Source organism: Symphalangus syndactylus, chromosome 11 (assembly GCF_028878055.3).
Source record: "Symphalangus syndactylus isolate Jambi chromosome 11, NHGRI_mSymSyn1-v2.1_pri, whole genome shotgun sequence".
Classification (NCBI taxonomy): domain Eukaryota; kingdom Metazoa; phylum Chordata; class Mammalia; order Primates; family Hylobatidae; genus Symphalangus; species Symphalangus syndactylus.
Window position 1 is genome coordinate 83080187 of NC_072433.2, and position 18366 is coordinate 83098552.

Consider the following 18366-nt stretch of genomic DNA (forward strand, 5'->3'; position numbering starts at 1 on the left):
AGGGTTAGAGGCACGATGAGGATTGATGTGGCCAAGGTTGGGAGAAAGACATGGCAGTTTTTTTACCTTAACTCAAGACCTGTTGAGAATACGGAAACAAGATCAGAATGATCTCTTTTTAGATGCTTTACTTTCTAGTAAAGTACAACTGGGATCTCGAGTGTAAAATAGAATGGCACTGGCAAACATATGGATGGAGATGATAATGTTAGAATAAAAGGAGCATTGAAAATCTGCATTTAAGGGTCAGAGTTGAAGAGCTGTGCAGTACTACCCTTAGACCTAGGCCAGAGAGAAAGGTGCCTGCTTTCCAGCTTTAGAGAGCTCCATCTGTCCGTCCTCCAGTTGCACACCTCCCCACAGGGCACAAGTCAGTGGAGCCAAGGGTTGTGCCCACCTGGAGCTGGTGGACTTCATTCCTTTCTAGAGCTGTGCTGTCCAGTATGGCAGCCACTAGCTGCATGTGGCTATTTATATTTAAATGAATTGAAATAAAACCAAGTAAAATTCAGTTCTCCAAGCATATGAACCATATTTTAGGTGCTCTATGGCTACATGTTGCTAGTGGCTACTGTATTATATAATGCATATATTACAGAACATTTCTATCAACACAGAAAGGTCTGTGGAATAGTGCTAGGGCTATGCTCCCAAATCCAGTACCCCAGAATTCTCTGGCCACTGGTCCTGGGTCTCTTTTTGGCCTGTGCAGGCCATTTCCTGGGACAGTCTTCCTGATGGTGGACCACATTGCTGGTATATGCACCCCTAGGCCTGCGGGGTGGCCAAAGGGTGAGTCTTTATAGGGAATGGGGGAGGGGACAGTGGACAGAGCTTGGATGTCCACTTGTGTGCACAGAGCTCTTTAAAGCATGAGTTAGAGCAGGAGGTGAGAGGAGAATGGGTGGTCTTAGGGCTCAGGAATTAGGGATCAGCTGTCCCTTTGCTGTATGAACCTCTGAAGAATCTCAGAATTTTAATATAAATCTTGCCTGCCAGGCTTTTATGATGAAGTATTTGTCAAAGCAGAAGTATAGAATATCTTTGATATAACAGTTTGTTTTCTTGATTTACAGCATTTAAATATTTAGGTGTGTGGTGGGTGGGCCTCCATTTGGACTTTACCCCAGGCCTTGCAAGCTAGGGCACAGGCCTGAAGCTATGTAAATGCACCTGAGTGAGATTTTTAGTTTGTAAAGGACAGATTTTAAAGAAATTTGTTCAAGAGAAGAAAGTGAAGTTTCCTGGCTCATGGGAACATCTGTAGACATAGAGGCAGCTCTGTTCCTGCTTTAATTTCACTAATATTAACTGTGGTGATTGCCCACTGAGAAAATTATTAGCAGCCACACGATTGTAGTGCTTGGCTTTCTTGAGTATTCAAGAGAGTAGCTGCGTGGGATGGCATGCACTTACAATCCCAGTGACTTGGAAGGCTGAGGCAGGAGGATCCCTTGAGTCCAGGAGTTTGAGTCTAGCTTGAGCAACATAGCAATACTCCATTTCTAAAATAAAAAAAAAAAAAAAAAAAAATATATATATATATATATATATATATATACATATGTTAAATTTTAAAAAGAGAACCAACAATTCCTTCCTTTAAAGAAAAAACTTTTATTTTAGGTCCAGGGGTACATATTTGTTATATGGGTAAATTGCATGTCACAGGGGTTTGGTGTTCAGATTATTTCACCAACCAGGTAATAAGCATAGTACATGGTAGGTAGTTTTCTGATCCTCACCCTCCTCCCTCCCACCACCCTCTCAATTAGGCTCTGGTGTCGGCCAGTCACTTCTTTGTGTCCATATGTACTTAATGTTTAGCTCCCACTTATAAGTGAGAACATGTGGTATTTGGTTTGTTGTTCCTGTTCGTTTAGGATAATGGCCTCTAGCTCCATCTATTTTGCTGCAAAGGACATCGTTTCATTCTTTTTATGTCTGCTTAGTATTCCATCGTGTATATACGCCACGTTTTCTTTATCCAGTCTATCGGTGATGAACATTTAAGTTGACTCTATGTCATTGCTGTTGTGAATAGTGCATGTTTCTTTGTGGCAGAATGATTAATAACAATTCCTTCTTGAGTGGATAGTTTATTTATGTTCAGAGAAGGCACAATCTGCTCTACTCAATTCATTTTTTTAAATAAAAAAATTGTTTATATGTCTTTGCTAATGCATACATATAAATGGTACTGACATTTAAAATGTTTGACAATTGTGACTTCGGATACAAATTTTCATGTTGGATATATAGGTTTGTTGGATCCTCAGTTAAAATTTGATTCCTGTTTTAGTTGGAGTATTTTATGATTCAAGCCTTAAATCAGAAGACAAGTGAAAAAATGAAGAAAAGAAAAATGAGCAACTCGTTTCATGGAATTAGACCACCTCAACTTGAACAACCAGGTGCATTTCTTAGCCAATGTCTAGACATTCATTAAACATTCATTACAGATCCTTTCTCACAAGTCTTAGAGCAATTGTTCTCAAACTTGAGCATGCTCAGAGCTTACCTGACATTCTGATTCGGTCAATCTGGGATAGGGCCTAGAATCTGTGTTAATCAACCTCCCAGGTGATGCAAAAGCAGATTGATACTTGAATCACATTTTGAGAAATACTGCTTTAAAAATTGAGCCTATAGATCCTATGTGTCCTGGGTTGGGAGCTGTTCTAGATTAAAGTCTAATGCTAAATAACTACTAAATGCAATGCATGGACCTTGATTGGATACTGGTTCAATAAAAACACCTAAAAGATGTTCTTGGGACATGGGTTAAATTTTAATATGGACTGGAAATTAGATTATATCATGTAATTACTGTTAACTTTCTTATGTATCATAATGGTATTGTGATGAATAGGAGAATGTTCCTGTTGCCAGGAGATGAAGGTGAAGGTATTTTAGAGCCCCGGGAGCGGTGGCTCACGCCTGTAATCCCAGCACTTTGGGAGGCCAAGGTGGGAGGATCACGAGGTCAGGAGATGGAGACCATCCTGGCTAACACGGTGAAACCCCGTCTCCACTAAAAATACAAAAAAATTAACTGGGCGAGGTGGCAGGCGCCTGTAGTCCCAGCTACTCGGGAGGCTGAGGCAGGAGAATGACATGAACCCAGGAGGCAGAGCTTGCAGTGAGCCGAGATTGTGTCACTGCACTCCAGCCTGGGCGACAGAGCAAGACTCCGTCTCAAAAAAAAAAAAAAAAAAAAAAGTATTTTAGAGCCAAGGCATCCTGATGTCTGCAACTTTTAAATATTTCCACTGTGTGTGTGTGTGTGTGTCTGTCTGTCTGTCTGTCTGTCTCTCTAGAGATAAGGGGAAAATAAAAAATGTTAATAATTGCAAAATCCAGGTAAGGGATATATGTGAAGGGTATATGTGTGTTCATTGCATCATTCTTTCAACTTTTTTGAACGTTTGAAAATATTTTTAATACCAAGTTCAGGGCAAATAAACTTAAAAATAAATAAATAAATTATATCAACTGTTATCAGAATTTTCTGCATGATTTTGTAATAGAAATAGTAGAGTAGCACTTTGTTGGATCAATGTCGTTTGGAATTTAAGGGACCTCATCTCTTTAAAAAAGTACAGATATATAGACCACATATATATATAAATGATACACACTTGGCTTTGAATTTCCTGGTGTGTAAAGTGAAAGGGGAGACATGGTCTATTAGGTTGCAAACCCTTGTGGATTAGAAAATGAGTGGGAAATGACCACATAAATAATGTAGATAATTAGTTCTTAGTTCTCATTAATCAAGAAGACAAAATATACCAGATCCTCAGAGAAAGCAAAACATTACATGTCATTTAGCTTTAAAAGAAATATCTTGGCCCAGGCATGGTGGCTCATGCCTGTAATCCCAGCACTTTGGGAGGCCAAGGTGGGCAGATCACCAGGGGTCAGGAGTTCAAGACCAGTCTGGCCAACATGGTGAAACCCTGTTTCTACTAAAAATACAAAAATTAGCTGGGCATGATGGCGACGCCTGTAGTCCCAGCTACTCGGGAGGCTGAGGCAGGAGAACTGCATGAACCGGGGAGGCAGAGGTTGCCGTGAGCCGAGATCATACCACTGCACACCAGTGAGACTCTGTCTCAAAAAAAAAAAAAAGAAAGGAAGGAAGGAAGGAAGGAAAAGAAAGAAAGAAAAGAAAAATAAATCTCTTGTGTGAGTCTTCATGTGGGGGCACTAAGTGATATAGTGGACAGGGCCTTCAAAAGTGTCTCTTCAGGAAATGCAGCCTCAGCGTTCACAAGGCTGTTTCTTGTACTCTTCCGTTAAGAGAGCTGTGTGTATAACACTAAAGATATCCCAGGGGTTCAGAATAATACGCACTGGGTACATATTTGGGGCTGATTTGTTCCAAGGACGGATCCTGGGCTCTGGGGCACATGGCATTTAGGGTTCTGTGAAGGGACCACAGGCAGTGGAAGGGAGGAGGGTGGACTGGAATATAGTGCTGGGAGAGCCTGGCCTCCAAAGGACTTTGTTGTTATCTGTTTTATAGGCTGGGGTTTGCTTTGGAATCAAGCATTTCTGTTGCTAAAGAAGTTTGAATTCCACTGATTTAGACAGTTGCATACCCTTCAAGCAACCTTCACACATATCACTTTCCTCAGCTCCTCTTTGGATAAAAATGAGATGGCAGATGTTTTACAGTTAGGGTCTGTGGTGAGGGCCTGGAGTGTAGGTATTCTGAGTTGATTGAGGGCTCATCTCTCTTTATTGGTGATCAAACTAGTAAACTGAAGGTTATATTCTCTTTTAGAAATTAGGGAACTGAGTCAGCACTTTTGCTGAAGTGTTTTACTAGAAGGAAAAAATGCTGGTTTTGGAATCCAAATAAAGGGGTCAAAATGTTTTCAAACAGTCGAGTTCAAGACTCTGAGCCTTGACTTTGAGAAGTTGCCGAATTTTAACAGCTCAGCCCTCTACCTCTACTTCTGGTCCCACGAGAAAAAGGACTTCAGATATGAGATTGGGTTCTTCGGAACTTATTCAGTACTTTGAATTTTTAAAATCAAAGAAGTAAAGAAGGATGACTATGAAATACTAAAGTTCAGTATTTGGCGGATTGTTTTATTTTGGGACACACAAGTAAGAAGAAATGTTATTTTATTGCTCCATACGTCATTAATAGGTTTTTCATTTGCTCTATAAAATGTAAATAAACTTAATATTTGTGTGTCTGTGTTATAAAATTCTACAGTCCCTGAATAATTAGTTTATATATGTTTATAAATTAGGTTAAGCAGTAGAAAATTGCTGCTTTTGTACATGAAAAAATGGTTATTGGCTGTTTCTTATGCTTTAGCCTAATAATATTTTAAAATATTATACGATTATATTTAAAGTAAACATGAAATTGTTGGGTCTGTAAACCTGAAAGGAATTTATTATTTTTATTTTCTTTTTCAAAACAGAAAAAATGCCTGTCTTAAAGGCTGAAGCGTCACATTATAACTCTGACTTAAATAACTTGCTGTTCTGCTGCCAGTGTGTGGACGTGGTATTTTACAACCCCGATTTAAAGGAAGTTGTAGAGGCCCACAAGATCATTCTCTGCGCTGTAAGCCATGTTTTCATGCTGCTTTTCAATGTGAAGAGTCCCACTGACGTTCAGGATTCCAGTATCATCCGAACTACCCAGGATCTTTTTGCTATAAACAGAGATACTGCATTTCCAGGTGCTAGCCATGAATCTTCAGGCAACCCACCATTACGAGTCGTTGTTAAAGACGCCCTCTTCTGTTCTTGTTTATCAGACATCCTTCGCTTCATTTATTCAGGTATCTTGTCAAGTGGTTCTGGTTACTTACAATCTCATAAGCTTTGGAAATGAAACGTGCCTGTGACACTCAAGGGTACTGGTTAGTTTTACAGTGATCTTTACCTACCATCTGAGATTAAGATTATACATGAAATATTATTTGCTTTATATAAAAGAATTGGTCCAAGCTTTCTGTTTTCCTTACAAATGTACTTGCCTCATCTTTTTCCTATCAATTTCATTTTATTGTGGTAAAATACATAGAACACAAATTTTACTATCTTAACCATTTTTAAGAACACAGTTCAGTGGAATTAAACACATTCATAATGTTGTCTAACTATCACCACCATCCGTTTCCATAATTCTTTTCATCTTATAAAATGGAAATGCTATACCCATTAAACAATGATTCCCCATTCTGACCTCTTTCCAGCCCCTAACAGCCACCATTCTACTTTCTGTCTCTGTGATTTTAACTCTCGTAAGTGCCTCATGTAAGTGGAATCATACAGTATTTGTCATTTTGTGATTGATGTATTTTACTTAGCATAATGTCTTAAAGGTTCATCCAAGTTGTGGCATGTATCAGGATTTTCTTCCTTTTAAGGTTGATAATATTCTGTAGTACATATAGACCACATTTTGTTTACCCATTCATTCATCCACGGACACTTGGGTTGCTTCCACTGTTTTAGCTATTGTGAATAATGCTGCTGTGAACATAGTGTACAAATATCTCTTTTGAGACTCTGCTTTTATTTTTTGCATATATACACAGAAGTGGAATTGCTGGATCACATGGTAATTCTATTTTTGATTTTTTACAGAACTGCCATACTATTTCCCACAGTAGCTATACCACTTCACATGCCTACAAACTGTGCACAAGGGTTCCAATTTCTCCACGTCCTTGCCAACACTTGCTGTTTATTTTTTTTAATAGTAGCCATCTTAATGGGTATGATGTGGTATCTAATTTTGGTATTGATTTGCATTTCCCTAATGATTAGTGATATCAAGCATCTTTTCATATGTTTTTGTATTTGCCTTGGTTTTATATCTACTTGTAAAAACAATAATCTGCCAAACAGGTATGTTAATATTTTATTTCTTTAAAAAACATCCAAAATATGAAATGTGAGAATTTATTGTCCAATTTAGTTTTAAAGACATAAAATATTCCAAGAGTAAATGAAATCAAATGTCTATACCTTAAAACCTAGCTATTCACTCTTCAGTTCGACTCTTAGGTTTTGTAGGGCGTCAAAGAGAGAATTGCATTCAGCTTACGGACTGGAAATCAATATCCAGTGTTAGTTGAGGTCTGATTAACTGTGGCTATGACTATCATAGACGTTACTTTTTTTTTTCCTTACTGCGCCCTTTCTTTTTAAGATTTAGCTTATCAAGTATTTTTCTCTTTGCCTTTTTAAAAACTCAGTAGCAACTATATTTTAAAGATAGAAGTTCTATCTGAATCATTTTAGCAAATGAATTGAAGGTCTTACATCTAAGTGTCCCATGTAAGAATGGAAAAGAACAAATGTAAAATGAATTTTAATGTAAGCATCTAAATATAAGTTTTCTGAGAACTCCTGTCTTTAATTTTCTTTACCCACTTCAAATCATGTATCAATAACCTATTAGGCTAAGGTCACTCCTGCTCTGCAATGTGTCTGGAGAAACATTTATAATTAATTTGCTTTTAGGCTTCAAATAAAGCCTAGTTGGGAACAGATAAAAAGTTTAAGGTCTGCAAAGCAAGTATCATTTCATACAGGTAGGGAAATTTGGGGCAGCCTTTATTTAAGTAATTGATGTTAAAAATGAGGTATTACTTTGTTCATGTGGGTTGTGGTCACGTAATTTTATAAGTTAAAACTTAAATTATGATTTTGAAAAGTACAGTTGCAGCACGCAGATTTATGTGGATAAAAAATACATATTGGAGTAGAATGTGGTGCTATGTTAGTGAAATATTGGCTTGGAAAAGGCATAAATTAAGCACCTGTACAGCACACACCCAGCACATTGCCTTCAACGGGTTCTCTATAAGTTTTAGTTGAATTAAAGAGTAGGCTCCAGTAGCCGGGCATCATCATATCAATAAGCCAAACTAGTTAAAGACTTCATTGAGTACTATAGATTTTAACGTTTAAACTTAGAATGTCACAGTTCAGAATTTAAGATTTTGAAAAACTAACATGTTTACATGTTGAGAAAAAACTGTTTTTAATCATATGTTTAAGGAACTGTGAGGGGTGTGACTTTTTATGATAATTTTCTGTTGAAATTATATGAATTATTCAGTAGTTTTCCACAATTATTCTTGACTACTTTCAAAGGCATATGAGCACTCTGAAGTCTTATATCCATTTTAACATAGTAGCAGTAAAATAGCTAGATATATCTCCAGTGGCTGATCCTGCCTAGCTTTCTCCTAGGGGGACTGCTTTATTTAATTGCAAAATTAATACAGGCAGATGGAAAAAAAGGGAAAGAGAAGAAAAAAGTTATCCTTCTACCCTAGACCCTTTCCCCGGAGTCATTTACCTGTTGTAATTTTTTTATGCATTCATTCTGATACTGTTTGAAAGAGATTAATATGCTGGGGACATTTGCATTAATAAAAATGTAATCCTAGGTAGCTGCTGCTTTCCAGGGATCACAGGCCATTTCCCACGGCTGCAGTATAGAGTGAAAGGTGATGGCTGGTGGGTGATGAGGTGGGCAAGGCCTGTGGAAGCTGTTCCTCCTGCTCTTACACTTGTGCTAGAGTTTTAAGCATGATCAGACTGGGCTTTAGAAAGCTCATCTCTGGTGATGGTTGGAGGGTGGAACAGTGCAGCCAAGACAGGCATTCAATCAGGAGGTCCCATTACTCTGGCAATCAGCCCCAGGAAGGCCAACATTCAGACAATGGGTGGCCCTGCCATTGGCCCTTCATCGTCTAGGCCAGTGCTTTTCAAACCTTAAAGTGTGTGCAGATCATCTGAGGATCTTGTTCCTGTGGAGATTCTGATTCAGTTACCTGGAGTGGGGCATGAGATTCTGCATTTCCAGTAGTCTCCCAGGTGGTGGTGGATCTCTGGACTACCAGAACCAGCTGGAATACCTGCTTTTGGAAGAACTGGGAACCAGCCAAAGCCAGCAAACTAGAGCCTAGAATTCAGTGCAGAGGCCTAGGAAGGCTACCAAGTTATCAGCTTAGGATTCAGAGTAAAAATGGGGTGAGCTGCAAGGCTGACTGATGCAGAGCTATTCGGAACAGAGCTCTCAGTGCCCTGTGTGTCCACTGCCTGACGCGAGGAAAAGTGGATGCCTAGTGGTTGGGTGGAAATTAAGTAAGCCTGGAATAGGGATCGGAGGGCAGGCAGGCATGATTGTGTGGAGAGCCTGCTGAGCTACAGGTCTTCAACCAGTTCAGAGTCCTGGCTTCTTAACCTGACACTGACCCGTCCCATTTCGGCTGTGATCTCTCCTTGTACATCACGGCCAAAGCCGGAGATGTTGTCTGGTCTGAGCAGGGGCACGGGCCATTGACCTGGGGCTGCAGGGATCCAGATGCTGGTTAAGGAAAAGGGAAAATAACTGGTTCTGCAGGTATCTATTTATTACTCTTTAATTATTTACAGATTACAACCTCTGGCTCAAGGAAAAGTTTCTTTTACATTATGTTAAAAAGAGATATCAAAGCTGTATTTGCACTAAAAAGACAATTTTGAAAAATGCTGAAAATTAAGAGAAAAAAATTTACCCAGATTCCACTATCAACAGAAAATATCTAAACATTTATTGCTTTGTTTGATCCTCTATTCGTTTGTTTGTGTATGAGTGACACTGTTTTTGAAAAAATGTATTTTGTAATCAAATCAAACAAAAATTGTAAACCTACATTTTTCTCAGAGACTTCAGTAAATGGGCCAGGCTTGTTTTGTTTTGTTTTTGTTTTTGTTTTTGTTTTTGTTTTTTAACATTTTTAAACCTGTGAATAGAACACAAGTGTTAAGGCACGGTTATGCAGTGGTTTTCCCACAGAAGTACTGTGCACTGCCCTTGGGTTATGCTAGAGAACCATTGAAGACATGAGTTGTTTGTTTGTGTTCCCATCAGATGGGTTGGTAAAGCAGAGGTTGAACTCCATCATGTGCTCAGGAATATTTGCCTTGAGCAAACATGGGCTAGAGAATTATAATAAGCCTATCTCCTGTCCTTGTTTTTTTTTTAAAGAACCAAATTACAAAGAATATCTTAATTCTTTTTAAATAACATGCTTTTTTTAACCCTTAGGAATTTGAAATTTGGTGTGTGTTACGTCACCAAAATTGTTATGAACATTTGGTTCATTATTTAGGAGCGACCTGTTTAACAACAGTCCAGTTAACATTTTACACCTATCTATTCCGATTCAAATTTTTGATTCAATAGACACAGTCAAGGTATATCTGTTTTGTATATGTTAGTTTTCTATTGAATAACAACAAACACTGCATAATGCATAAGTACTTAACTACTAATCCTAAGGAACAAGGAGTAATGTGATAAGTGAAGCCAGCCCTTTCCTGGTCGTCAGGGAGTAATTCTTACATGGCACACAATTGTAACATTCTTATAATACTTGATACATTCTTACGGTTGCACATTCTTGAGTCATATGATCTCAGATGGTTAGGAAGTGAAGTATTTGTAAGAACCTCAAGAATTTAGCTTTGAGCTCTTCCTGCCACAGATGGCCCTTAGAGTTTCACATCACTTATTGAAATGCCATCAGAGTAGACAAATATGTGGAAGCAAGCTTTCATCTTCAGTTTATGTAGCATTCTCCAGTTCTTAGAATTATTCGGTGGCATGCCCTTTTCTGTATTGCATAAAAACACAGCCTGGTATACATGAGTATACCATGCGCTCTAAAAGTCTAAGTGAATTCAGTGCTTTAAGAAGTTAACTAAAGAAAATCCCAGTCAGTGATGCAAGATGTCATCCTGCCCTTGTCTGCAGTTGATCAATCAGTAAAGTTATGCAAGATGAGTAAGTTCTGGAGACCTGCTGTATGACATTGTGCCTATTGTTAATGATATTGTGTTATATACTTAAAGTTTGCTAAGAGGGTAAATCTGATGTTAAATGTTTTTACCACCAGAAAAATAAAAGGAAAGTCCCAGCCTTAGGATTATTGGTTTATTAGGACCTAAAAGTCTCAAAGATGACTTGATTAATGTTTCTAATTATGAAAACAGCCCAATCAGCAGTGTGCTCTTGAGAATTAGTCTTACTTTCATTTTCAGTGAGTGATTCTTCCTGTGTGTGTTCTCAGACAGTTCAGTGGCCTGTGGGGATTTACCTGCTACTAATTCCATCTGTTTCGATTATTTGATGCTTGCTTGCTTTTAGATGATCTTCTGAATGGAGATATTTTATAGGTGTTTTTTAGTTAATATGCTTTTACTTAAGTAACAATGTAACTTTTACATATATAAGTAGGTAAAAGAACACAGAAACAGTACTTATGTTCTTCTTTAGACTGGATGAGTGTAGACAATAAAAAATACTTACATATTCCCTTTCCTGGATACCACGGACACTGGGTTTGGGTAATGGCTGAAATTTCTTTCCTTTTTCCTCTTTTTTTTTTTTTTTTTTCTTTTTTTGAGACGGGGTCTCACTCTGTCACACAGGCTGGAGTGCAGTGGCATGATCATGGCTCACTGAAATCTCTGCCTCCTGGGTTCAAGCAGTTCTCCTGCCTCAGCCTCCCAGGTAGCTGGGATTACAGGCACACACCACCATGCCCAGCTAATTTTTGTATTTTTAGTAGAGACAGGGTTTCCCCATGTTGGCCAGGCTGGTCTCGAACTCAGTGGTTGAAATTTCTAAAGGGAAAGCAGTGGCCATCAGCAGCATACAATGCACATTAGGGTCACCAGGGAGAATTTTAAAACACTGATGCCAGGGGCTTCAGGCCCAGAAATTCTAATTTACTTGATCTGGAGATGAGACCTCCTCTGATGGTATTTTATAAAAGATCCCAGGTATTTATAATACACAGGTATAGTTGATAATCACTGGCATAGAGTAATTTTCTTCATCTGGGATCCATTGGCTTCTAAGGGGTTCTTACACTCTGACGTTGTTATACTGACTTTAATGTTTGTGTGCACTTGAAATTTTCTGGTGATACAATCCAAAGAATTTATGAGATGGGAAAAGAGGATGTGGCCACAACGTTAAAAAGCATTCATGCAGAAAGAGAAAAACAGAAATCATAGAGCTCTTCTACACTACACAGGTTTGGGAATTTGAGGAAGAAGGGGAGCAATCAGTGAAAGCATAAAAAGAGCTAGCAAAGGCAGGAAGAAGCAGTGGTGTGCTGGAGCTGGCACCAGCTTGTGAGAACCCAGTTGCGTTTATCATCCCCGTTTCCTTGTTCTGTGATGTCATATTGGTAGCATCACAAAAATGGCAAATGCTACATATCATTTGACTCCCTCCCCCAGGACACACTGTAAGTATTAGGAAGGCCAGGTGGGGAGAAGTTGAAAGGATATGCATTAGTGCTTAGTGCTGCAGGGCTCAGCTGTAAAGAGCCTGAGAGCTTCTGGACTTGCAATCTGCCCCTTCCAATTGGATTTGGTTCCAGTTGGTACAGACTGGCTGCAATTGCCTGATCTCATTGGTTTAATAAATGTTTATGTGCCTGCCTCATTCCCCAGTATCCATGAAGGCATCTGGTGAGTGCTGAACACAGGAATGAAAACATCAGAAGAAATAAACTGAGAGCAGATAAAAAAGGGTCTCGAATTACCCAGAGAGGTGAAGTGACTTGTCACACTAGTAGTTAATAGCTGAGGTAGAACTGGATCCTAGGTCTCCTAACTATACCGCCCACACTAGGCTTCTTGAATTATATTTTTAGGGGATAGGACCTTCTATAAATCATAGGATGGATGTGGGTAATCTCTTGGAATATCATGATCAGATTCGTGCTTTTGAAAACTCACCAGCTTTCAGTAATAGGATGGATTTGATGGGGAAAAGGCTGTTAGGGAGCAGGGATGTTGGATAGGAGGTTGCTGCAGGCCAAGTAAGAGAAGTCCTTGGGGAAAAGGTCAGCTTTTGCTGACCATAGAATAAGAATTTTGCAAGACATAGAGGAAAAGAGGCTGACAGAGTGGGAGAAGTGAAATGAGCCTAGGAAGAGAGTTTTGAAGTGGGCTGGGGAAAGGCAAGGGACGGTGGGGTGATTTTGCTCCGATGACATGAGCTACATGGACGATGTAGCTCCCTTCCTCAGGCTGGTTTTGTAGAGTTGGCTCTCAAGCATCCCAGTCTGCCCCTGAGAATGCATGAGACCTTCTGAATGCATTCTGTTGCTGCTGCATGTTCCTCTACCTGATGGTAGTCACTGCTGCCCATAACTGGTAAGATTTAATTCACCCTTGGGAAAAGACCACATCTACCTTTTTACTCAGGGCAAGTAAATAATTTGGGTGCTGGACCACTTGTCATGGGAATTCATATTCTGACCATTGCTGTTATCACTAGCTGCCCACCTATTGCAGAGAGGTAGCAGCAGTCCGGGGAGGAAGACTTCAGATTTTGAGAAATAATTTAGGGGGAGTTAAACTGATTTTCTTGAAATGTGAGTGCTGTTTAAATGTTTTAGTATAGTTATAAGGATATATATCTGGTAAAGAAAAATTGAAAGCACTAAAAAAGGGAATGTTGTATTTAATAAGAGATTTACTTTTGTTACTTCCTCATTTAACAGAAAAATCCAGCATGTACTAATTTGTTTACAGGTGCTTTTCAGTGGGAAGAATTGGAAGAAGATATCAGGAAGAAGTTGAAAGATTCTGGGGATGTTTCAAATGTAATTGAGAAAGTTAAATGCATTTTAAAAACACCAGGAAAGGTAAGTTAATTTGTTGTAAGTTAGTTTACTTTGACCCTCTGAATTATAACTCACATACTGTGATGAATATAAAATTGAGTCGTTAGAAGAGTCAAATGCTATACAAATGTAAATGTTTCCCTTAAGTATATTTTGCCATTTAAATATTTAAAACATAAACATGGGTTACTTGTATCTTAGATTGTGTGTGTGTGTGTGTGTGTGTGTGTGTGAGAGACAGGGTCTCACTGTGTTGCCGAGGTGGGAGTGCGGTGGCATGATCTTGGCTCACTGCAGTCTCCACCTCCTGGGCTCAAGTGGTATCTCCCACCTCAGCCTCCCAAGGAGCTGGGACTACAGATATGCATCACCACACCTGGCTAATTTTTAAATTTTTTGTAGAGATGTGGTTTTTCCATGTTGCCCAGGCTAGTCTCAAACTCCTGGGCTCAAGCGATCTGCCCACTGTAGCCTCCCAAGGTGCTGGGTTTACAGGCATGAGCCACCATACTTGACCCCATCTTAGACTTTAATTTATGTAAGAATTAAAATACATGTGAGTCATGTCTTTAAAATGCTTGTTTAGAATTCTGCGTTCTGAAACATTCCCCTGGAGCTCTGGGAATACACCATCTATATCAAGAATAAAAGGCTGTTTAATTTGTCCAGGTACAGTTAAGGTTATTAGAGCGGGTGCCTTCTCACTCCTCACAATTTAAGTCTCAAAGAGTTTTTGAGAGGAAAGCAGTTTTGCATGTCCCTTTTTCAAGTGTTCTGAGAAATCTATTCAACAAGGTGGACAGTTAAGTATTATCTCATCAATTATAGGTTCAAAATTATAAATTAGATTCAAGTTTATAAAAACAGACTTTGTATATTGCCATAGACTGGTACACACTAAAACAGTAACTTGGGATTGTGTAGTCTGTAAGGGCTTTAAAAAACATTTCAAAACTTTAAGCCGTTACACAATTTAGCCAGTGTATTCTTTTTTCTGATTTTGTGATAAACAAATTGGCTGCAGTAGATAAATAAGGTAAGTTATATGCAATGCTTAGCGGAATAAAGGTATTTTTAATTATAAGAAAAATGATTATTCCTTTAATTTTTTAATACAGATGACTTTTCTGTTTTCTAAAACCTGTTAACATTTTAAAGTTAATGTTTTACAAATATAAAACTGTGCTAGCTTTTAGTGAAGATTCTTGATTGTTCTTTAGTTGAGAAAATAGTTTTTTTGTAAACAAAGTAACGTGGAATTAAGGGGTAAGATTTTTTTTTTTTTTTTTTTTTTTTTAGTAACACATTGAAGCAGGTATACAGAAGCTGTCCAGTTTTACAAGTATATGGCAGGATGGTAGCTCTTGCTACCATCAAATTCAACCAAAGAATCATTTGTAAAAATTTGCACATATGCCTATATTCTCATTTTCAAAACAGTTCATCTAGTTGTCTTGATTAACTTGTTTATGGACCAGTGGAAATGTACGTCACGTACATTTGTGTTCTCTCAAACTTCTGCTCTCCCATTTTTTTCAAATTCAAAACAGAATAGATGAGGGAATCTGTTTATAGATTCTCTCCCTCTCCAGTTCTCTCATACATTCATGTGTAATATACATCTATAAAATAGTCACAATATGCAAATTTATAACCTTTATATGGCTGACAAATACAGAAATCTTGCCTTTTCTTCTAACCCTGAACCTTTTCTTGAGTCTGATTTGGAACACATTCCTTTGAATACTGAGAATAAAATGAATTCTTGTTGCGGAAAGGGAAGGCTGGGTGATATGATTCCATGGTATTGCACTGAATTCCCTCCTCTGCACAAGGGGAAAGAAGAGTTATTTCACCCCTTCTTCCTGTGCTTTCCCAGGGTAAGGGGCTCTCTCATTTACTGAGTACCACACAGGGATGTAACCCTGAATTGGGACTCAGGAAACGTAGATTACAATTGTGAATCTGCCACAAATCATCTCTGTGGCTTTGAGCAAGTGAGGGCTTCCTATAAAATGAGGGATAAATTGGATGGTTTCTGAAGCCTCTGCGAGCTCTCCAATTCAGTGACACTTTTTGTTTTTGTTTTTTGAGATGGAGTCTTGCTCTGTCGCCCAGGCTGGAGTGCAGTGGCATGATCTCGGCTCACTGCAAGCTCCGCCTCCCGGATTCACGCCATTCTCCTGCCTCAGCCTCCTGAGTAGCTGGGACTACAGGCGCCCACCACCACACCCAGCTAATTTTTTTGTGTTTTTAGTAGAGATGGGGTTTCACCGTGTTAGCCAGGATGGTCTCAATCTCCTGACCTCGTGATCCTCCCTCCTTGGCCTCCCAAAGTGCCGGGATTATAGGTGTGAGCCACCGTGCCCAGCCCAGGATGCTTTTTGACTGTTACTCTCCTTAAGCGTGGCAGTCACTTGACTCCCATGCCCGAATTCTTTCCATGTGTATGATGGTATGTTGTGTATAGGATCTCAGAATGACTTTATAGGACCAGGATTTGTATGATTCTGTTTTGCCTCTCTGTTTTGTGTATGGATACCATTCTGGAATGTTTTTTTCTGCCTTAGGAGGAAGAATAATATCATTTCCCCCCCCAACCAAAGATTTTAAACTTCCCACCATAGTAGATTAATTTAGAGTGAGAAGTAGGTGTCATTTATTCTTATTACTGCTAATGTTGTATGTTTATTTCTTAAGGATAAAGCTTTCAGAGTTTCCTAGCTAGCCAGGCAGAGGATTATTAGCATTCTGACCAGGGCTGGGGCTCTGAGATTCAGCAGGGGAAATGGGTGGAGACATCAGAATTTAAAGTGAATAAAATATGATATTTCAATAAAAATCATAAGTAAATCATTCCAAATTAGGGAACAACATAGGCTTTAGGCAAGATTGTGGTCTTAATGAATCCTAGTATTTAAAATGACTTATTATTTCATCATCATTTGGGTAACACTACCTGAAAATATTCAGGCTTGTTTTGTTTATCCACTGTAAACAGAGTAAAATTTAAAAAAAAAAAGAAAAAGAAAGGAAAGAAAAGAAAAGAAAAAAGGGTGGCGGGTATGGAAAGGGAGGCTGGCCCTTGACTTCCAGGAGGGTTGGCACACAGGGGATGCCTGAAGACCACAGAAAGGATAAAGCACTGAGGCCTGAGTTAGACAGAGAGGCTGCTCCCGGAGCCACTAGCTCCAGCCAGGCACGACAGGACAGACAAGTTATCAAGGGAGAGAGTCTCCAGAACGCCAGATCAGAAACCCAGGAAACTCTTTATAGGTTCTAGTGGGCTCTGCTGTGAGTAGGAAGGACAATTAGGATTATAAGATTGGAGATGAAGATGGTGGTGAACCCGCCGGGCCTGGTGGCTCACACCTGTAATCCTAGCATTTTGGGAGGCCAAGGTAGGCGGATTGCCTGAGGTTAAGAGTTTGAGACCAACCTGGGAAATATGGCAAAACCCTGTCTCTACAAAAAATTAGCTGGGCGTGGTGGCGCATGCCTGTAGTCCCAGCTTCTCGGGAGGCTGAGGCACCAGAAGCACTTGAGCCTGGGAGGTGGAGGTGGCAGTGAGTCAAGATCGCACCATTGCACTCTAGCCTGGGCCACAGAGCAAGACTCCATCTCAAAAAAGATGGAAGTGAACCACTTCATCACTCTTGGTTATTTTTTTAAATGCTCACTCCTTTAAGAGAAAGTGTTAAGCTAGTAAGCAGAAGAAGGATATGGTGTGATAAGGGAAAGTTGTATTTTTCTTTTCTTTTTTTGGAGACAGGGTCTCACTCTGTCGCCCAGGCTGGAGTGCAGTGGCATAATCTCAGCTTACTGCAGCCTCTGCCCCTCGGGTTCAAGTGATTCTACTGCCTCAGCTTCCCGAGTAGCTGGTATTACAGGCACGTGCCACCATGTCCAGCTAATTTTTGTATTTTCAGTAGAAACGGGGTTTTGCTATGTTAGCCAGGCTGGTCTCAAACTCCAGACCTCAAGTGCCCACCTTGGCCTCCAAAGTGCTGGGATTGTAGGCGTGAGCCACTGCGCCTGGCCAAAAGATGTATTTTTCTTAATTACAAATCAAGGACTATCTTAATGAACAAATTAGGTTGTACATGTAAACATATTTTAGTAGGCATTTGTATGGAGTTGGACTACTGTTGTCTGTTTCTCGACAAAGAGTCATAGGGTTTCAGGACCTTGCAGCTTCTCAGCCATGGAGCTGAGTTTTCACTTAGGCAATTCGTTTACTGCTGTGAATGCCGAAGAGAGCAGTGTTGTTCACTGACTGGCAGCCCATACAGTTCTTAAAGGTAAGTTCCTTTGAAACCTGTGATCAGAGATGCCATAGAGTAGGGAATCATATTTCTTTTGAGATTTAGCATAATTTTCCAAATTCCTAGCCTAACCTATATGTTATCAAAGCATATTAAACAACCTTTCCCCTGTATTTTTGTTTTCCCTTATAGATTAATTGCCTAAGGAATTGCAAAACCTATCAAGCCAGAAAACCTCTGTGGTTTTATAACACTTCCCTCAAGTTTTTCCTTAATAAGCCGATGCTTGCTGATGTTGTCTTCGAAATTCAAGGTATGGATCAACTTTTACAAAGTTTATGATTCATTTTTATTTCTTATTTTCTTTCCTTGCTTTCTACTTCAGGTTTGAATGTTTGGTGTGAAGGAATGAT

The 18366-nt window shown here is 39.3% G+C and overlaps 1 protein-coding gene across 4 annotated transcripts in view; it reads left to right on the forward strand.

Annotated features, from left to right (window-relative positions):
- RHOBTB3 (Rho related BTB domain containing 3) overlaps positions 1 to 18366 on the forward strand; it is an 87148-nt gene that overhangs the window by 19220 nt on the left and 49562 nt on the right. For all 4 annotated transcript variants that reach the window (XM_063612380.1, XM_055233373.2, XM_055233374.2 and 1 more), the window contains exons 5-8: positions 2303 to 2414; positions 5448 to 5813; positions 13597 to 13709; positions 18146 to 18266. In XM_063612380.1, coding sequence (XP_063468450.1) covers positions 2303 to 2414; positions 5448 to 5813; positions 13597 to 13709; positions 18146 to 18266 — 712 coding nt within the window. The remainder of the gene's footprint in view (positions 1 to 2302; positions 2415 to 5447; positions 5814 to 13596; positions 13710 to 18145; positions 18267 to 18366) is intronic.